The sequence below is a fragment of the Buceros rhinoceros genome, unplaced genomic scaffold (genome assembly GCF_000710305.1).
Source record: "Buceros rhinoceros silvestris isolate BGI_N320 unplaced genomic scaffold, ASM71030v1 scaffold18819, whole genome shotgun sequence".
Lineage (NCBI taxonomy): Eukaryota > Metazoa > Chordata > Aves > Bucerotiformes > Bucerotidae > Buceros > Buceros rhinoceros.
In genome coordinates, this window is record NW_010429979.1 from 32,147 (window position 1) to 54,562 (window position 22,416).

Sequence of the window (22,416 nt, forward strand, 5' to 3'; positions counted from 1 at the left end):
TGTGGCTGAGGGTGTGCTGCATTGGTGGCTTAGGCATGATAGCTACTACCCCACAGCCAGTAAGCTGACTTTATCAAAATCCCTGACTTTTTCCTCAAAGCATTCACAGTTGTACAGCTCCTCATCTCCATTCCAGAGGCCTCTTGCCCTGGCACCAGCTGTCTTTGCCCTATCTTTGTCTCATTCACAGCAATGCACATCCATCTTGCTGTGGACCTTAAACACAAGGTTTGGACAGTTTAGCTGCTACTCTAAGAAAGTGAGATTTACAAAGACATGTTTCGTCTCCTTCTGAGCGTACTATTTCCCTTTACCTTACCCCCATCCCATAACTTTTTGGTCCTTCTTTTGCCATTTTCAGCTGTTTGGCACATTCAGGACTGGGAGCCGTAAGTACTCCTGCCAGCTTTGTGAAAGTAGTTGGCTGGTCTAGATTCCTCCAATATCATAACCAGATCTGGATGCTCTCTCTTTAAATTCACATGCAGAGGTAAAATGTTTTGAGGACTTTCCAAGAACGTGATAGACCCTCTGTTTGAATAGATTTGAGGTAATTTTTTTTAAAACGGGCTCCAATCTAGACTTTGTTGACAAGAAAACGACAAAAAGCCCAACATATGAGCACTCTCACCCCAGGAATCATTTTGTAAATACAGCTTTATTAATAAGGACTGCACAAGCGAACAGAACCTTCTGCAGTGACACAACAGGATGGATAATATTAACTCACAGAGGTCTGGTGTGCATGCGTAATCCAAGCACAAGAATACCCCTGTGTATATTTAACGCCTTCTAACCTCCATCCCTAGGGAGAAAATTTCAAGGATAGCTAAACATCAGATTCACATTAAAGTTGTCAAAAATCGGATCTCCAAATCCTTTGCTAGCCTTGAAAACATTTGCAATTTCTGAATGGGATTTTCTAAAGCACTCCGTGTTAGCAAAACCAGCAAAAGTGGTGAAAGCTTCACTTGAGTATTTTCTGTCAGGTCTCACAATTTTAAGAGCTTTTGGTACTTACGCAGGATGATGCCATTTAAATGAATCAAAGGAACGAAATTCTGAATTGTCTGGAAAACACGAGCAAACCAACACCCTTCCTGATAGCCAGCCCACCCCACAGCTCTCAGGAGAAACTTCACCTCTGCGTCAATCACAAGTTTCATTTGCCAAAAACGATGTCTGCAGCTTCCCTCCAGCTGAACTGTTAAGGAAGATCACTGTTGCCTTACAGAGTAGCATAGCCACCTTTCTCTGTGTGCTATTCTTCAGGTGATCTTCCACTCTCACTTGTCTTGTGAACAACAGGTGCAGGAATCATAGTTTCTAAATGCAGCACATGGGGAAAATCCTGACTTCTTCAGCCTTTTGTGCATTACAGACCAGCAGGCAAAACTGCAAATAATACTGAAAATTGGGTAATAGCTTGTAGCTTCCTGATGGCCAAGAGGAGGGACAACGTGTGCAATGCCATCAAGGCCGGTAGCAAGCGGGCAGAGTGGTAAGTTCTGCCACTGTTAAGTTGATCCTGCAGCAAGATGAGGCCACACAGTCAAGGTTTTGAACATCCCATCTAAAAGGTATTTGTACTTTTTCTACTGCTCATGCTGTGCGATTACCAGTTTGGACGTATGCACAAAATGATCTCTAGAAACTTTGTAAGATTTTTTTGAAACATAAATAAACTGAGTACTGATTTGTGTTCCTACTATAGCTTATTTTATAAAGTAGCATTTTAACTGACAGATCTGCCTTTTAAGTATAATCATTGTGCCAGAAGTATTATTTCCGATTTTAACTAATAATCTCGACTTTTATTGTAATATAACTAAGCTACTAGTAAAACACTTATAACCCAGTTGTGCAACCCCACTTCACTTTAATATTCAGCTGTGCACCAAGCCCTCCTCTGATTTCAGCCAAATCTATAACTGGTAGAGTTGAGTGAAGGCAGAAAGAACTAGTCAATGCCCACTTTTGCCATCATCTTCCCTCATTGTTGCTATTGCTTCCCATCCTGTACAATAGAGACCAAGCTTGAAGGCACCTCCATCCCTTGGCATTGTATTTGTTGTATGCTACTGTGGGAAAGCTTTCTACAAAGTGCTATTCAGCCACATCTGTAACGCAGGGGTAAAGATGAGAACCGAACCCGTCACTGACACCACCAGAAATAACCATAGGAAGATTCGATCCAGGACTTGAGCTACAAATTTCCAGTCTTGGACAACCTGGGAAGCAGAGAGGGAGAGCAAACAGAAACAGTGATAAGCCCAGTACTTTGTTGATGCTACTACATATATTTCAGCTCCAAAAATCTGTTTCTAAAATTAGAAGGTTTTAGCATGGTGTATCCTAAAACTGACATGAATCACCTTTTCAGCACCCATAGCTGCAAGTCATTCAGCTCCAAAACAATTCCGTAGTTTTATGCACATGGCAATCGGATTCCTCTCAGCCTGTGCAAAAGCTTTTAGCTAAGTGCTTATGTAAAAGTTAACACACTCGATCTTGAAGATGGCTTTATAATGAACTGGGTTTCTTTTCACAGAGCTGCATTTCCGTTTAAGTGCCAGGACTTGGCTCTAGCACAGCACTTCAATGCAGACATTGCTTCCAGTGCAGTCGGTCCCGTTGGCTTGTGTTTGCTTCAGTGCTCTATTGCCTCAGATTGTGTGCATTCAGGAGGGGGATTTTGCATTGCGCATACTGGAACAACCCTGCACACACAGAAGAGCTATTTATAAAAGCAGTTGAAGGATTTTTTTTTTGTTAAAAATTATTTCAGCTTCAAATAAAAGGCTTCAGTCATGGACGCTGTAGGCTCATAGAGCACATGTTTTATTTACTGGTCATCTTTCTGCTGAAAGTCCTCTCAGCACTGTTTGAATAAAGACCTGGTTTTTGCTGGGAGGATACTAACAAAAGGTTTTTTTTTCTTTCCATATGCTGCTAGATGCATTGCTTTGCTGTCCTGCACTCGCATGACATGCATCATATATGCACACAGTAATCTGCTGTTTTAATAGTTAGGTGAATTGTTGGGAGGAGGAGAACGATGGTTGTAAGAGACTAATCTGATCAGGTATTAGTGAAAATCGAGAAGAACTCCACTTGAAACAGGGCAGCCACACTGTATATTACCACTGGAAGGCCAGGACTGAGACCTGGCAGCTGCTGTAGAGCCCTGCCTTTAAATATTGTGAAAGATAGACTTTCAGAGCACGTGACAGTTTAGAGGTTTTCCAGGTTTGTGCCTATCCCAAACTTAAGCAGGCCAAAGTTACTCAAGGAGAGGCTGCTGTGGCCTCTTGGCATCTGTGAAGAGCAGGGACTCTCACAGTACAATACAGTTCTGCTTGAAGCAATAATTCTCCCCAAAACTCGTATTATTTATCAAGCAGTGGACGTTCCCAGGACATGTCTTGGATGAGAGCAGGAGGAAGAGGCAAAGGAAAAGGCATGCAGAAATGCTAAGAGCTTGGAAGTAGTCAAGAAAATTAGTCAAGAAAAGTGTGATCCCTCCTTGCCCTCCCTTCACTTACCTGTCTGATAAAATGCTCCTTTTTAACATGCCTGGAAATGTACTGAATGGAGTCAGCGGCCTTTTCCAGAAAGGCAATAACAATTTTCTCTCCATCTTTTGCTTGCTTGTGTTTCTGCTTCCCTGGGAGTTTTGATTTCAAGGTGGTTTCCTTTTCTTCCATCACTGAGAAGGAATAGCGATCTACATGGCCCTTCATGCAGAGCAGCAGAGGTAACTTCTGGAGGAAGAGTCTCTTAACCCAGGGAGCCATGGGATGGTAAGTTGCTGAGGAGCGGTGGTGGACGTTGATAACAAACACAGTCACAATGATAGAGAGGGTCACAAAAATCATGATGAACAGAAGATACTCACCAATCAGGGGGATGACTTTGGAAGAAGAAGGGATTATTTCCTCAATCACTAAAAGGAAAACCGTGAGGGAGACTAGAACTGATGTAGACAATGAAAGCTTTTCTCCTTCATCTGAAGGCAGGTAGAATACCAGGACAGTTAGAAAAGACAATCCCAGGCAAGGGATTATTAAGAAAAGAGTGTAAAATAGTGGAAGGCGTCTCAGCAAAAATGAGTAAGTGATAAATGGGTAAGAGTACAGCCCATCCTTCCTGTTGCCTTTCATACCTTTGGCAGTTAAGATCTCCCACTCCCCATTGTCAAAGAAGTCCTTCCTGTCTACATTTTCATCCACTAAAATCAAGTCCACCATACTGCCATCATACGTCCATGACCCAAATTTCATGGAGCAGTTCTGCCTGTCGAAGGGGAAGAAGGTCACATCCATCGTGCAGGAGCTCTTATAACTGGCCGGTGGCGTCCAGGTCACCACTCCATTGTACTTCACTATGGCTTTTGTCATTAGGGAGCCTTCAAAACGTCCATCAGCACTGGAAGTTGGACAGGAAGAAACAGTACCAAGTTCAGGACTATATTTACCCCAGTTCTAACCCCTCACAACTCTGCTTTCTACCCAACACCTGGAGCACTAGGAAAGCCCTCTGACAGCACATGCAAGCTTCAGGGTGGCTGACATACCTTGCCCAAGCTCTGGTCTCCTAATCCCAGAGCAAGGAACCATGCTACTCACTTTTCAAACAAAACAATGTCAGGAAGCCACAGGGACTCAGAAGGGACACGGATGGCAGTGATCCCACCGTATTCCTCTGGATTCCAGGAGAGCTTGTGGTCAATCCATTCCTGTAACAAGCCATCAGAGTTCTCTACCCACTCATACATTAAAGGCTCATTCCTCCTCCCACCACCCACCTCAGTGGATGGTGCATTTCACAGCACAATGGGCAGAACTTGGTGTAAGACTGCTCAGCTGCAGAGAGGATTCCAGGCAGGCATGGTTGGGAGGTGTTAATCCCCACAAGCACTGCCTTTCCAGCCACAGGTGGGCCCCAGCAATTCATCCCTTTGCAGGCAACCTTGAGGCAGGCACTCCTGGACAGCACTTGACTCACTTCACTCACCTGCCCAGCCCACCTGGGCTGGGGTTAGTCCAGAAAGAAGGAGCCATTTCCCTTGGTTATGGCACCTCTTCTCCCCTGTGAGAACCAGCCCACATTGGTTTTGGCTGGCACTGACCCCATAGAAGACCCCACTACCAAAATGACAGAGAGGTGGCTTTTAATTATGTTTCAGTGGAAACCTGGCTTTTTTCCAGTGCACAGAATATGACAACTAATAATTGTACACTGGGCTTGCAAGCCAAATCGTTGTTTCATCAGAAAGACCTGCACACTATTGGAAGAAAAGTAATACAATGCTATTGTAAAGTATTTGGTTACAATCCTTTGAGATAGCACTAAAAAGCAAAAGCAAAGTGGAATCCTGTCCATTTTCATCATGCTGAACTCTGGAATAATTTTTCTCTCCTTTTTTCTTTTTTCAAGTAGGGGAGATCCTAGTAAAATGGAGATTTTCATGGAGATGCAGTGGAAGCGTAGCTCTCTGATAGCCCATTCATAATTGATACGGATGTTTGCTTGCCCACAGAAATAGCAGCAAGGGGAAGCAAGAGATGCAGACTGTGGTCAATTCCTTCAGAAGTGGAAGAAGAACCACCTTCCATTAAGTGCCAGCATTAAGAGCTCCCTGGGGATCTGGGGTTCTCAGCATTCTCTGGGCAATTTCCTCCATGACTTAAGGACATGCCAAAAGGCAAAATTCTCTTCTTCTCCCACCATATCGTTCCCCTCTTACTTCTTTGATTCCACGTGCTTTTCACAGCTATAGCTACTGACATTTGCTACTGCAGTCCATTACAGTGTAACAGCAATCTTGAGCCTCAGTAGAGACCTAAACACGGACAGTGAGAACAGGTGTCTTCCTCCTTCAGAAGCAGGGAAAGCACAGCATCTCAAGGTCATGGGCAGGTGCCTGGTAGACCCCTCCTAAAATCTGGCCCAAGGCATAAGCAAGGGAGGCAGTTTCCCAGTGTGGTACCATGGCAGGATTAACGGCCTCACTATCTGCACCAAAAGAGATATTGAACTGCCTATTTGAACTGCCCAAATGACAGGCATCAGCTATCAGGCACAGCCCTCCACCCCTGGCTCCTTCTGCTGCTGAAGAATAAAAGCTATTGAGGTGTGGAAAGAAAGGGGGGAGTCATTGCTGCTCTTAGCCCCAGCAGCAGGGACAGAACACACCACTATTTGTGTGAACTTTTCTCTGTGGATGGGCATCTACCAGATGTTTTCAGTAGCCTGAGCTGTTAGATGGGCACAAACTCACATGCATTCTGGACACCTCCTGTAATAGGTTCAAGGAAGCATAGGCTGGAGACATGCCTGTTATGCAAGGGGATAACCAGGGGTGACAGCAGGAGCTGACACAGTCAGCTCATAGCCTGCACTAATACAACAAAGAAAATACCCTGTGAGCCACCTGGAGATATAATCATCCCTCTGGAATCAAATTGGAGCAGGTCCTTGGCCTGGGTTATTTGCTGCTGCATCTGCAATACTCCACCCTCCCCCCTGTCCTGCATTGATTTATCTCCCAACTAAAGTGCTCTTTTATGTCTGCAAGGCAAATGGTTGTGTGTCTTCTTACTAGAGCAGAAAATACATTGTGTGCAGACTTTGAAGACGAGCAGTTTAAAATGGGAATCTCCCTAAGGGCTATGCTGACACAAATTGTGGCAGCAGATGCCCTTTCCTCACTTCTCCCTTTCCCCAAAGCTGCTCCAGACCCCATCATTGTTCTTCCTTTTCTCTAGTTCTGCCGAATTCCCTTCTCTGGTCTGTGTTAAGGACTCAAGTGCTTAACCCCCAGCCAGTAGACCAAGAAACACTGGACCCAGAGTATCAACCCTTGCTAGTAGACTCCATAGCTTGCCCAAAGCCAAACACTTTCTCAGCAACCACTAGAAGTTCCTTTGTACCTTGTATGTCTGCCTGCATGCACATCATCGAGTTCCACCATCTTAAGCATCTGGATGTTTGAGGTGAAAAAAAAACAAACAACAAAAACCCCACACCCTTGGATTTAAACTTTGCCCATCTAAGAAAAGCCAGATTCTTGCAGAGAAATGACCGTGATTCCCCCCCAACCTCACAAACCCAGGGTGAGGACAAGAATTCCCTGATCTCCCCAGCTTCTGCAGAAAGACAAGGTCTGTGTCACTAGAGAGTTCTGGTTCGTTTCAGCATTTTTCACTTCTCCCTACCCAAAAAAATAATTATTTTAATTCTGCTTAGTTTTATGGACATTTTCCTGGCTGTTGTGCTTATGCACTGTAATAATCCCCCAAGCACTGCTCTGCAAGTGGAATCAGTTCACACTTGGCCTAGAGGAATGCCTGACTCCCAAAGCAGGACACCTGGGTCAGGCCATGGGGATTTAGTTGTCAGCCTGACCTCCCAGGGGCATTTGTGTGTGTGAAAATCAGAGCCTGGGTTTCAGTTGTTTTCTGCACCCTTTGCATTTAATTTGGGCCTTAATGTTCTCAACCTCTCAGATGGAGAACGGGTATTAGAAATGATAACAACTAGTGAGAGCCCAGCTCACCAATTCTGAAAACCACAGTGCTGAGTTCCTGTAGGGAGCTGCCCTAGCTAAAATCTGAGCACAAATTCACACAGAAGGAAATGGTCAGAGCCGGGAATATTCTGTCAGAGACTGCAAAATCTTTCTGGGGACGCTTGCAGGAACAGAGAAAATAAGGAGGGTGAAATGGGTTTATTCCATACCTGCAGACTGCAGGGCTTGGTCCTGTAAGGCAAAGTGGGTTCTGCAGCCTGCAAGGGAGAGGGTGGAGATGGGAAGAGGACAGATGGAGGGCAAGGGTTTACTTTTGCAAGAGGGCTCTGCTGTCTGCCCAGGTGGCTATTCAAACAAAGTAAAGGCAAGTGGCCCTGTACACATGAGGGGCTCTGCAACTGCAGCTGAACATGGGGAAGATATATCACTGCAGCTATTTCAGAGGAGGCTCTCAGCAGCTGGATTCAGATCAGAAGCAAATTTTCCCATCAAAAGGGGAAATTTCTATCCTCCCTACAGCAAGAGGAAGCCTGAGCTTCTCCCTCTTCAAGGGAAAGACCATCTTTGCATATCACGCCCATACGACCTTTAGGGATTCTGCTCCACCCAGAAGCTCACATTCACTGCAGCACTACAGATACCAGACTGAGAATGAAAACTGAGATGCGTTTCTCCTCCACCAGCCCAGTGACCCCTGGGAACCACTTCTCATGGCATTATTACAAGTATGGCTTGCATTTTATGTCCTCTGCCTAGGATCAGCTGATATGTTGATAGATACTCACATGCCTGAAAGACTTCAAATATTTGTCACAAGGTAAATAAACTGGTGCAATGTAATCTAAATCAAACCTAGTGTTCTTCAGGAGTGAAGAATAAAGGAGACCTAACTGTTCAATTTGCACATTTTACCCATTTGTATAAGTTATCATCACTTCCAGAGAGATCTGATTAATTTGCCACAGATTTTGATCTGGGCAGACATAACATACTAGCCTTTTCTTTCTCATTACTTATGCTGAAGAAGAAATCTATCCAAGGCAATACTCAGCTCTGGCAAGACAGTACTTCCATGACCTCTAAGTATGAGACAAGATAGTCCCTTAGGGCACACACAGAATCCCAGGGACAGCCACTGCAGATTCAGGAGGTGTTGCTTCCCTGAAATACAGCTGGCTTGAGCACACAGCTGGGGTGCAGGCCAAGAGAAGAGGGTACCCTATTTCCTAGGGCTGCCTGCCTTTCTGCCCCTTCATGCATTTGCTGAAGTGATAGGAGTAAGGTAAAAACTTCAGGCAAGCAAGTGCTTTTGTCTGTCCACTCAGCTTCATGAAAGGGGATGGATGGCATGGTGGGAAGCAGGCTGGGGCAGCCACTCAGCTCAGCAGGTCTGATTTGGTTTAATTTACCTGCTTCAGCCACACGTTCGTTGTCATCAGCTGATTCTTTTCATCCTAGGGAAATACAGAGAGGATTGAAGTACCAAAACAGCCAGCAGAAACACACCTGAGAGAACAACTCTGTGCCGAGTAGAGCACATCCCTACAGTCCTGAGTCCCCATGGGCCCGTGCTCTTCAGTCACTGTTGGAGGAAGTAAACTGACTTTCTAGGTGCTGTTCCTGCTCTTGCTGGGAGCTCCTGAGGTTGGAAAACCAAGATCTGGCACTTCACAGCAGCCCAAAGGAATGAGGTGCCAAAAGGCAGGAAGGTAGCAGTGCTTAGCCAGCAAGTGAGGTTAGGACACACGTGGCTGTGGGCTCATAGGATAGCTCATCTCCCCACCTGCTCATCCTGGAGTGAGTTTGGGAAGACACGAGCTAAAACATTGTCCTGACTATGTAAATAAAGAACAAAATTAGAGTCTGCCTTCCATGGCACAAGGGGACGCTGCCAGGAGTTGGGGGATGCAAGGAGATTGTTGTAGGGGTACCTCTGGACCCTTAGCAAATTTCACTGTGCATTGCAGTAACGGAGGGGAAAGAGAAGGGAAACTTTCCATGTGGGCAAAATCATGGGATTGTCTGTTTGGCCTCTAGTGTCTTACTGGAGTGGTCAGGTGGGCCAAGATACAAGCTGCCTTTGGCCTGGACACTTGCTTAGTGTGAACAGTGTCCAACCGGCTCTACTCTTCTCACACATCATGTATCTGCTTTGTCATTAAATTGCACACGTAGGCAACAGGGACTGTCTGGCATGGGCTGTGATTAACACCTAATGCAATGAGGTCTTACTCCCTGAGAACAGTAGGGAAAAAAGGACCTTCAAGTTTGCTGCAACAGAAAGAAGACTTATACCCATGCTATGTGTGGGGTAGGAAGTATCAACCTATCACTAGCTCTGCATCACACTTGGCATTTCATTGCCTGGCCATCACTTCGCATTTCATGTGTCAGGAGACAAAAGCTGACAGCTACACCAGCCCTCCCAGGTGGATGTACGACTGTCTATAAAAGAAGGGATGACTTACCAGCCCCAACACAACACTTACCACATCCACAAGCTGTGATATCTTTAATCCAAAAAGGACTTTGATGGTGTCATTGGAGTTTTCTACAGGGCGGACCCATTTCTGATAGCCTTCAAATAAGTGTTTGAGGAGCGTGTCCTCGTTTTCGGCAATTGAACTGAAGGCAGCCACATCTGGAAGAGAGCAACAGACAGTGGGGGTGTGCTGGAAAGTAGACATGAAGAACAGCACAACCTGGAGAAGTGAGGCAGAGCAATGATGTGAGACAAATTTGCCTGTGGGCAGCTCTTGTCAGTAAAATCTGTAGGAATTCAGACACACAGAGTCTCAGCAGAGCCAGGACAAGGGGAGGGGAAGGCAAGACAGCCCAAGCCCAACTCACACACACACAAAAATCACCAGACCAGCACAGTAATGACTTTGTATTGGGTGTCTGTTTTCTGTGGCCTTTTTGTCTTGAGTCAGTGTACTTGCCCAGTCTCTCTTGTTTGTTATTCTTTAGGATATCCACAAGCTCAAGACATCAGGTGCTTGCTTTTGCTCTTGAGTAATAAATATCCAGCCTGATAAATGCCACTCTGAGGAAAAGTTCTGTTTTTCAGATACCTGTGGTTTACCACAGAGAGGTGGGGCCACAGGGGAAATCTGGTCACTGTGGGGCAGGCTGGGTAGCTTGCAGCTAGAAACAGCAGCAATATACTTTCAGGGCCCAGGGATTTCACTTGCACTCGGTTGGTTTCTATGGCTTCTCTGAGATAGAGGATTCCTTGCACAAGGATAGGATGGTGGGATTTCCTTGCTGGAAGCTACAGGGCCTGTAAGCCAGATCTGAGGGAATCTCATGCAGCACTTGGAAATTAATCCTCCGTCTGGAGTTAACCAGGAGATAGCAGCAAATAGCTGAGAAAGCTGAATTCTCCCCGTTGGGGATTGGATTGGGTAGGCAACAGCCTCAGTGCAGCAAAAAAGCAAAAGGAGCTCATCTGGCAGCAGGAGTAGCTGGATGATGCAGCCAGGGCCGGGTTCTGCTCACAGCTAAGCACAGACCCATCACGGTCCGTAACTGCAAGACTTGGGACTCACCCAGTCCCTGCCACCATGCTCCCCTTTCCTCTGCTACCATGGAAGGGGAAGGGTAGTTCAGACCCTCCACCCTTTCCCAAATGCCAGCCTCACCCTCCATGATGTTGAGCTCGTGACATGACCTCCACCTCTTCCCTTGAGCACCCAAGGGTGAAAAGCATCTCACCTCTCTTCAAAGGCGCCATGGAGGGAAAGGAAGCTCCTGCCGGCTGGCCCTGTGCCACAAAGGTGACAGCCAATATTGCTGTGCCAAAGTCAAAGGGAACCTCTCTGCCTGGGGCGCACCTTGTCCCTCCACTAGCCGTGCCCTGCCAGCCCCACTGTGAGCAGGACAACTGTGCCTAGATTGCCAGCCATTGGGTGCAGAAGGGGCCTGCAGGGAGAGGATTGCAGCCAAGAGAAGGTACCAGGATCAGTTGATGTGAGAGTCTGGGCAGGGTGCTCAGCTCAAGGGTTCACACGTTGTCCAGCAAACATCAGAGGTAAGGCAGCCCCCAGCAGGGTCCATGTGCCATGGGGAGACAGCAAAGAGCATCCAAGCCCAGGAGCAACTCTAGAGAGAAAACAGGAGGCAGAGGGTAACGCTCTGCCACATACATGGAGGAAAGGGCATGACCATAGACGACTATCCCTGACTCTGTCCTCTTCCCCCAGCAGTTGCTGCACATCTCCTGGGTAAGACAGGCTGTGCAGCTTCCTCTCCCATGCCAGGGTCTGTGTGAGACCATGTACAGCAGAAGGCCTGGCAGAAAGCAGTGCAGCTGAAGGACTGCCTGAAGCAAAAACCTGCTCCCACACCAGTTTCCCATTGGGCAACATTGTTCCATCCTGTGGTCTGGATTCTCTCAGGATAGCACAAGGTCCAAGCAGCACTGTCATTCCCCACTTCCAGCCACAGCAAACAAGCATTTCTCCTTGAGAAGCTGTCAACTCTGAAGCCTCATGATTGCCACTCCCAGGGTAACAATTACTTTACTGTGAGATGTTCTATAATGGGCTGTGCTTGTCTTCTGTGTTGGACATGCAGTTGTGGTGGAGTTACCAAGCCCTGGGGAAGTGGAGACCAGCCAGTCAGAAGGAGCTCTCACACTCCTTTCCACCTGCTCTGCTCCACAGCCAGGGATGGGCTAAAGTAGCTCTCACTACAATTTATAGTAGCCTCTGCAGCCACTCTGTGTCTCACTGCTTTGTCACGAGCCTTTGAGGTCTGCTAATACCAACTGGGAAGCCACAAATGCCCCTTCTGCTTGCTCCAGGGTTTATTCTCATGCCAGGGCTAACCCTAGCTTCACCCCAGCAAATAGAGAGCAGGGTCTGGGGTCTGTCACGGGAAACTGGATTGCCTGCCCAAACATGCCAGACAGGCATTACATCAACAACCAAAGGAAGAGAAAGAACGCATTTCTCCCATCTCGCTACCCGCAACCTCAGTGGTGCAACTCCCTGGCACACAGGAGTCTCTGCAGAGACCCTGGCTTCCAGCCCTCTTGTTTTCCCTTCAGGAGGTTCATAGGGCTGCATGGTTGTTAAACACAGGAAATTTAATGGGAAAGAGACTGAACAGAAAAAAAATCCACAACCCCAAGACATGCAGGAACAAAACCATATTTGCCTTGATGTTGGAATACTTTGCTTTGGATTTCTTTGAGTATAACTCCCTGCACACATGTATGCAACCACACACCCCACGGGCACGGTGTCCATGGCTGTGCATGACCACCCTTATAGGAAAATGGTGTCATGTCATAGCCCATACCTCACATGAAGTCCTAATGCTTCAAGAGGGTATAGCAGAGAGGTGGCAAAGCTGTTTGTGAGCATGTTGATTCTCAATTGCTGGGAAGCCACAGAAAAGAGTGAAAAAGGCTTGAGAAGTCTCACAAAGAAAAAAGCCAGAAGGAACAAGACTGGTGCTCTTACAAGATAGCCTCAGTACTTGCAGGAGGATAGTTTAAAAGCAGAAGTTTTTTATAAAAAGGAAGACACAGCAAGCGGCAAAAATAGCCTAACAGTTCCTTTGATCCAGCCCCATCTGATGATTCAGTTTGTTAAAGCCATAAATAAAACACTGAACAAAGTATCACTGCCTTTGAAGAAAACAGAGTATCGGCTGTGGGACAGATGCATCCCTGAATTTACCATATAGTGCCCAGAGAAGACAAAAGTTGGGAAGCTCCACAGCAGGTTATCACATGTACTGTTTGCCATCTCCCCTCTCACGCAGGCTCCTGTTTCTCTCTGCGGTCCATGCCAGAAGCAGTTCCCCACAAGTACAGGAGTGCTGAGGCAGTGAGTCCATTAAACAAACATGCAAAGCACCCCAAGAAATACAGACAGAACACTTAGCCTTTCATCAGTTCACCTGAAGCATTTCAGTTTTCCTCCTGGTGATGAAGACTCTCCTTTAATTCCCCTCAATAGTGAGAATCAAGCTTAGGATTTTTTTGTGAACTTCTACTCAGCAACCACCCCCCCCACCCCCACCCCCAGTTATTTAAATCTTGTTGCCAACCTGACTGTAGTTGCATTTCAAAGGCAGTAGCTCATACAACCCTCTTTTGCTAGTGAAGACATTGTTAGGAAGGGGACCAATGGAACCTGTCACCTACCTTGTCCCAGCAAGCAGCAGCTAGCTGGCCATCAGAAAAAGAAATCTTGAACATCTGCAGCTTGGCTTGGAAGAAGAAATCACACTTACCTGAGCGGCTCAGACATAGCACAAAGAACACTAGGCAAAGCGTGGGCATCACGCGGCTTTTCCTTTAAATCTGATCTTCCGTTTTCATAAGCAAATCAGTCTCAGTCTAGCTTAGAAGGGTACTAAAACAATGTAGTTAAAAATCAAGGCAGACAATTGAGTCTGCAAGGAAAGGCAGCACCTTCCGAGCCTTATCTTGCTTCGTTAGGAAGCCCTGTAAATCACACTTCAGGGATTTTCAGTCAGCTGTCACAACCCATAAGCCTAAAACAGGGCTCTGGGTCCTAAACGCCCCGATTTGTTTGTGGCAGCATTTCGATGGCTATAGCCACTCTGGTCTAGGAGTAGAAGTGAGGCAAGGTTTTTAAGGAGGAGTAACGTTTTTTATTATGCTGCCAGTTACAGCCGGATTTAAAAACAGGCTGCAGATCAAACCCAAAGATAGATCATGCCTGAAGGATTGTCTGTTTGCTACAGTTCTAACAGTTGGTGTAATAAAAGAGGCAGCCTCCCTGCAGACCTAACTTAGCTTATTCATTTTTCATAATACACTTGCTGTTTCACAGCTGTAAAACAGATGTTGGGAGGAAAAAAGCAGTAGGTGAGAAAACAAGGCTGATTTCTACATTTATATCTCATCACTCATACACAAAACATCACAGACAACACTGAAACGCTTGCAACAACCCTATCTATTGACACAGCTTAACAGAGTATGTTGCCCCAGGGCCTTCTATTTAGTAACGGGAGTGATGGGGTCTTTGATTATTTAGCCAGTTCCTCTGTAGGTGTCACTCCTCCCCAGCAATGCCTGGGACAGGGCTCCTTTAGGAAGATGCCAGATATTGCTAGTGTCAAAAAGGACACGGGTTCCTCTTTTCCCATCCTTTTGCCATGCCTCTGCCATGGTAAAACAGGATATTCCCAGTTTTCTTCCCAAATGAAAGTCTCTTTGCCATCTCGCTCCAAAGAGGAGCTTTTCCCCTTGAACTTTTCAAGTTCAGGGAAGAATGGTGCAAAACTCTTTTAGTTTGCACCCAGACCTGAAAATGTTGTCTTTGATTTATTCTTTCTGGCTCTTTAACTGCTTGCTGACTTTTACAAAGGAAGCTTGCTTTTTTTTCAGCAACACCTGGGCTGATTTCTTGCAGTGGCCCAGATTCTGGTACAGTCATAAGCTATATGATTTAGATTTGCCTTATCTAAGCATCCTCACAAGCGATTGATAACTGGCAGCAGTAACTTTATCAGATTGGCCAGCTTCCTGTACTGAAGAAGATGTCGTTTCAGTGTGGTTCAAAGTTATGCTGCCGCTACAAGTAACCTTCTTGTAGTGTCCTACCACCTTACTTACTACCACCTTACTTACTACCACCTAGCCTGTCCCATCCACAGCTCTCAGGCAGGCCACCAGGAGTAGCCCAGTGGGTTTGCCTTTGCTGCTGCTGCACTACACACGGGAAATCTGCTCCTCGGCTCTGCCAGTGTTCATCTGGCCCTGCTGGAGGAGCAGCTGGTTTCATCTGCACGTTTCCTTACCCCAGCTGCAGAAAGCAACTCAAAACCAACAGTGCTAACAAGAGACTGTCTTGAATGAATTGTGTTATTATCACCAGCTGCTGTCAGTACCCAACTGCTCAGTTAACCATTAGATCCAAACCAGGCAAAAGCACATGGCTTATCGAGGTGCACAGCAAGGATTCTTTTTTCATGCTGGCATCAAGAGAACAGTGGATGTTTGACATGAGTTGTGTGGACAGACAACACCACAATCTGCCATAAAATTGAGCTTGTACTAAACACAAATAACCTGCTCTATGCAAATTTTTCTGCAACAAAGTTACCCCTGGAAAATGTTCTGGGCAGACTATCCCCTGCTTTCCACCATGTTTCTGGTCCTGTACAGGTCTCAGCACCCTTAGGCATCATCCATCACCTTTACTGAACCACAGCTTCGTGACTGCAAGACCCAGCCTTTTTCCACTGACACTTCTGATCATAATTACTGACTGAGATCACGTCCAGGTATTGCTCTGTTGTACAATGCTATATCACAGACTAGGGAGAAACTTGTTTTCATAAGAGTTTAGCTTGCTACTTGAAGTAATGAAGTTAATCTATTAGCTAGCTAGCTAGGTTTTTGTTATTACGTGGTGGTTGGAGGGAAATATAATGTATGCTCACTTTTCCGTCACCTCCACCCACTGCCTAGGTTGTGACAAGAGGTAAAGACCTATCTTGCCTCGACTTTGGCTTCCAGATTTATCTGGCAACCAGAGGAGGGTATTGGAGAAATAAATTCTGTTTCCTTGCTGAAAATGCTTTCTTTTTACATGTCTTTGTTCAGCCATGCTCTCCAACATTTTGGGAAGGGAGGTATACATGATACTCCATTTTATCAACTGCATTTTATCAGCTAGGCCATGAAGCATGGGCAGCATCACCCTTAGACGGCAAAGGAATTCCTGGGTAAATCTTGAATCTTCTCAGCTGAGAACCTGCCTTTGCTTTTCCACAGCTTTCATGGGATTTGTAATTGCCATAAGGCTGTGATTCCAGGCTGCAAAGAGTCAAGAGCTGCCTGGGCACGAAAAACACTGGGACTGGGCTTCACTCTCTGGGTAGCATAAACTCCTGGGAGGGAAAGAAAAAAAATAAAAAGATAAACACACCTCAAAGCACAGGAACATCAGTCTGCACCCTTGACGTTAATATTAGAAGCAAATGAAAACTTCAGGTTATGATAGAGAGAGCTAAGCCACATACCCAAAGACATCATGAAGCCAAGCATGGAAAACACACTTTCCAGGAAGAGGCAGCAGCGCTGGCTGGTGACCAGAGGGTGGGGAACTTGGACTGAAGGGAGAAGGAAGGTGGAGAGGAATAATGTGGATGAGAGATGCTGCAATCCAGAACTGAGCGGCCCCATTTCCAGAACTAAGAGCTGGAGAGCGTGTTGCAGCACTGCCAGGGTTGTTAATTGCAGGAAGCAGAAAAGAGGCTGCAGAGGCAAGGCTGTTGCAGCAGCTGTGGTGCAGCAGGCTCCTTAAAGGTGGATGTGCCTGCTCCCTCCCCAAACTATGTCATCCTCCCTGGTCCCTGGAGCTGATACACCAGGAGTCAAGGGAAGCATGCCTGGGATGCCAGTATTTGGGTTGAAGCCATGCTCCCTAGAGCTCTCAAGGGACAACTGAGTCACCTTTGTGCTATCTCTCACCACACAGGGAGCCAGCAGGTAAACGCCAGCCCCAGACAGGTGAGGGACAGTTTCTGGACCAAAAGTCAGGTGGGAAAGGGCAGCGTTCCCATAGCTTCATCTTTGCCCTGGTGTTTCACTTTCGATCCTCTCTGCTCTCGGTTCTCACCACCAGCAGACGCTTCTCCCCAACAGCAGCTTCCTAACACATGCATTTTCTCCAGGCGGGGGATGTTTTTAGCCCAGCTTAACAGCAATTTTTGCAGCACTAGGCATTTCCACGTTCCAGAGGGCACACAGTTTGCAACCAGCCAGCCATCTGCCCATACAACCTTTTGAAGTGTCTCTGCTCTCCTTCAGCTCCCTGTCCGCCTCAGGCACCCTCCTGCTGTCACTTCTCTTGGCTTGTTTACAGGCCCCTCCAAGCACAACCCCATTCAGTCTCTCCCTTCTGCTGTTCAACTTCCATCCTGTCCTCCTACTCCATGCACCCTTTCGCCACGGGGAGTTGCACGGCATCACGCCGTCCCTCATCTCTCCCGCGGTGTCCCAGCACAGTCGCCACTTTCCTCCTCTTTTTTTCTCCTTCTCTCAAGCCGAAAGACTCTCAAGTCTTCTCTTCGTCCCGTTCCCTTTCTGCCCTTTCCGTCTCGGCGGAGGTCGGTCTCCTCCCCTCTGTCCCGCGCTGCTGCAGCGCCGCTCCCTGGCAGGACTCGGGCACTGCAGGCACCGCGGTCGCCGGAGTGCCCAGAGCCGTCTCACGTTGTAGTCTGTCGATATGACTGGTCCATCGGACTTGTTTGGGCTACGATGCAGATTACAAGCTTTATTTGGGAGCCCAGCTTAACGCGTTTGGAAAACCCGCACTCTGAATGATGTATCTGTAGCTGGAACTCTGCTTAGTGTTAATTTAAAATATGTAAGAATTTTGCACTTGTGCATGCACCTGCATGTGGAACCATTTACAGCTTGCCTCGTGAGATTTAACCTTTTTCACATAGTGGGCAGGGGGAAAAAGCTCTTTGCGTCAGCTAGGGAACAAGCAGCCTCTTGGCACAGCAAGCTGCGAAAGGGCTCACAGGAACCCTTGATGGAGGCTGCCAGACCTTAACTCATTTTCAAGCCCTGGGTTTCTTTGATGCCTTCCTACCATGATGAGCTCCTTCCCAGCCTCGTTCCAATTTCCACATTATATTTATATGAATGCAGACCTGAGACAGCTTTGAGTCCTTATGCCTTGGGACAGCGTACAGTCCATGCAACTGCCCACTGATCATATCCCTGTAAAAAAACACTTCACTGCTCAGTTTGGACTGGAAACATGCAGGGAGATAGACTTTTTGGAGGTGCACAGGTTCTTCACCACTGTACGCACATTAATATTTCTTGTAGATGGTACACTGCCCTCTGCATCAGACCCTTAGTTTTCCTTTTTCAGTTCTAACTTCAGAGTGAGGTCTTGTTGAGGACGTGGCACTGTGTCTTGGAGCATCATGGTCAGCTACCACATTTTGGTGGTACTAGCTAGATTTGCAATATGGTAATTTTCACAACTGTTTGGTCTGAACTGGTAACTGTAAATGAAGATCTGGTTCAGCTCTGCTATTTTCTCAGCTTGTCCTTCCCTTTTATCAAGCTCATCTCTGCTTCGATAAACACATCTCACAGCCCAAATTTTATCTGCAGATAAAAAATTGCAGCCCAAATTTTATCATGGACTTGCTGTTCAGATGCCAAGACCTGAAAGACTTCAGGAGTAAGCAAACTATTAGCAAGGACCAAGACTTTGCAGGGTGCAAGAGAAAACTCTGTTTTGAATGCAGCTGCTCTGGGAATGACAGAAGCTCCTGGCTGATGACTCTCATTTTCAGTGGTTAACACTTGGTGCCTGGGGGCCTTTATCCCAACACGTGCAGTGTTCCATGACAAGAAGGAGTGCCATTGTCCTCTTTTATGCTCTCTTCTTCCAATTCAATACAGCCTTTTTATCTTGAATTCAACCGTAAACCCAAAGGAAAAGTCCTGCCATGTCCTATGGCCTTGATAAGCTGCCTGAAACCTGGAGGCAGCTTTCTTCATTTCATGCACTTTTCTTTAGGAGTGATAGCCCTGCCACACAGCCTGAGTGGTAGTAGCTGACCAGCTTTCTTTTTGGAGCCACTGTATCTGACATGGGAGTATGGGAGACTCTCTCAGAGATAGCATAACCAAATCAAATGGTTTGCCAGAAACCGGATGAGCTCCACAAGGTCTGTTCCTGCCAGCATTTTAGGACATTTGCTCTTTATAAGCTTTTCCTTAGTTAGCAGAGATGGTCGCTTTTGTAGATCCACATCATCCACACATGACTAACAAGGTTTCTTTTTAAGTTTAGAAATATGTCTTGACCGAGATAATAAATGTCTATTGTCCTAAATATGAACATGTAGCAAACTTGTTAGGAATGCTTGGAGGCATGTTCTTTAGTCTCTTTCTTCATTACTGGATGTTGTTCTGCTGCTTGTGTCATTTTTCATGTTGTTTCAATAAAAAGAAATGCAGTTGCTGTTGTGCATTTTCCTCTGCTGCTCTTTGCCTCTTGCTACTTGCTTGGATTACAGAAGAGCAGTTATTTCCATAGTTAACAAGATCTCCATCCTGTGCATTTTCAGCATGTGTGATATGACTTGCATTCCTTTCGAAAAATGTTATATATTATATACTCATATCTGCAAGTAGACAATAGCCTTATCAGATTGTGCTTCATATACACAACCCTCATACTTGATATTTTCTACATCGTGAGTTGTTCTATCTTTTTTTTAAAGCTATTGTTTTTACAGAAAGTGCAGCATCACCAATTGTACCAGTCATATTCAGCCACCCAAAACTGAGAGGCTGAGAAACATAGCTCCTCAACTGCCACTGGCACTGAACTACGGGACAGATGCCTGTGCCTTCATCTAGAGCTTTCAGAAATAAATCGGGAGAGGAGAGGAAAAAAAACTACACCAAAACCAAACAAGTGCTAAATCCTCACTTGGGTGCCAAGGTGGCCACTCTCTCCTTGATTCAGACTTGTTCTGGCCTTCACCTTGAGGGTTCTTTGGAAACTTTTCCTTGCCAACCATTCATTGTCAGCATGCCTTGTCACACCTTATATGTCCTCCTTCTCAAAACCAGAGCTAGAAATCTTTAAAGGCTCTCTGTTTGGTTGACAGTCTGAGTGCAGTATGGCCACTGCATTCAGGTACTGCTTTGCTGATATTTTATATGCATGGTTTTCTAGGTGCCTACCAAATAAGATGCTGCAGTCCTGCAAAGGGAAATCAAGCCTGCTCTGCTTAGAAATGCTCCATCTCCAAATTGAGGCTGAATATGCTTTACTCAGGAGCTGCTGTCAATGCCAAGCATCTTCAGCCACCCAGCATCCAGGCTGTTTAGGCCTCCTGTGAGCAAGACCCCTGATATTTGAGACGCAACCATCTTCTGCATGATATCAAATGGTTGCCACTCTTGCCCAGGAAGAAGGAGGTCTGGACCCTGGGCTGGATCCAGCCTGGGCTGGACTGAGGAAGTTGTGACATGCCAAGAGCAAAGACACCCCACTCAGCTACCTTACAGTCAAGAATTTTACAAAGTGGGAATTTTAACATAGCTGTCAGGACACTCATTTGAAACAAGCAGCTCCTATAAAGTGCATGCATTCTACTTTGGATCATCTACTTTGGATCATCTACTTTGGATCATCCCTGGTTAAAAACCAGAAAGTGCTCTGGCAGCTGCCAGACAGCAGACCAGACCTCACCTCTGTCACAGTAGTCACCCTAAGCAACATCTTAAAGCCAACTTCTCCATGGTAAAATGGTAGTGAGGGAGTTTGCAAGAGGTTCTTCATTTAATACCTCCCACTAACTCACGTCTCTCTTAACTTTGAGGCAACATATTTTTATAACAGAAGCGATGTGAAGGTAATGTTAGCTAACAAAATGTCCTGTGATTATTTGGTGGCATAAGTAACTGATGGATGTATCTTGAAACAGTGTAAGATCATTGAATAGTTTAAAGTTTTAGAACAGCAAACTGAGAGATTTTGAGACCCATAAAGCTATCTCTGCTGGATGGCGTCTTTGATACCTGTCATTTCCCTTGCTTCTGACAAGCCAGAGAAACTGAATATGAACCCCAAAGATTTACAGCTTCATGTCCCTAGAGAGTGTAATTGACGTTGCTTATAAAAACATGTGAAAACTAGATTTGCCTTTTCTGCCATGCTAGAATATCCTATTTCCCATAACAGTTTTAATAGTCTGTGCTTAGTCCAAGAATTAACCTAAGTAAAGGTATTTAGGTAACTTCATCTAATAGCAAACAAAGGCTGGGTTGGAATAGTTCCCAGAACTGAGTCCAACAGTTTGTGTGTATCAGTAGGACACACACATGGGACCACAGCCAAAATGCTCTACAAACTAGTCATGTGGCACAGGGGTACTGGGCCTGGGAAGAGGTCCGGCTCTCCAAAGGAAGACTGATAAGCTCAGGACCAGGTACCCTGGCAGGTCAGTGGACAACAGGAGAAAGTGCCAGGGGTCAACTGGCCATAGTTCTTGTAGAGCTTGCAGAACAGTTATCATCCCCATTAAACCCCACAAAGGCTGAAGAAGGCCTTTTAACTGCCTCAGGCCGTAACGAAACAAACTGGGCTGCTGTGATCCTGCTCGATGTTATCACCCTTACTTGTCCTCACTAGGGCAACTCCTCACATTCAGTTCCAATGCAACACGCCTGCCTCAAACGACACTTCAGTCAGCCAACAGACTGGTTTCAAACAGTTTACAATGTTTTGAGGCCCTCAAAACACTAACCCAGAGAGAATAATGCATTAAGTCTGGATGCATATATAATCAGCAAAATCAAAAAGAGAAAAAAACAAAAGACTGCAGGAACTCTTCAGAGTTTAATTCCTCTACAGGTAATGGATATAGCTGTTTGGCTAGGAATGCTATCCTTATTCACTCAGGTAAATAACCATCTGTGATTGCAGCTGGATTTTATCTTACAGTCATCTTCTCTGAACCCGCTCCAGCACCTCAACATCCTTCCTGAAATGAGGAGCCCAAAACTGAACACAATATTCAAGGTGCGGTCTCACCAGTGCTAAATACAGGGGGACAATCACTGCCCTGCTCCTGCTGGCCACACCGTTGTGTGAGTCATCTCACAACAGCACAGCATGTTGTCACACTGCTGTGGAGCCCATTGTGACATCATGGGTGAACAGCAGCTGAAGCCATGTATGGCTTCATGACTTTGTTGCCAAAGAATGATGCTGCTTATTTTTGCCTGAAACAATGACGCTTCCTCAGTGCCCCCAAGCACAGACAAGACTTTCACTGTTGATTTATGTGGGAGGAAAGTTATGCCAGTGGTGAAGACATTGCTCAGAAAGTTCTCAGCT

At 46.1% G+C, this 22,416-nt stretch overlaps 1 protein-coding gene across 1 annotated transcript; it reads right to left on the minus strand.

The window, feature by feature from the left end:
* Window positions 1–2,096: 2,096 nt before the first annotated feature.
* On the minus strand, window positions 2,097–13,832 carry CHRNB3 (cholinergic receptor, nicotinic, beta 3 (neuronal)). The gene is made up of 6 exons (XM_010142861.1): window positions 13,784–13,832; window positions 10,024–10,175; window positions 8,944–8,988; window positions 4,629–4,738; window positions 3,546–4,428; window positions 2,097–2,231 (listed from the first exon to the last, which is right to left on the minus strand). Exons 1-6 carry the CDS (start codon window positions 13,830–13,832, stop codon window positions 2,097–2,099), a joined length of 1,374 nt encoding a protein of 457 aa, XP_010141163.1.
* Between the last annotated feature and the right edge of the window lie 8,584 nt (window positions 13,833–22,416).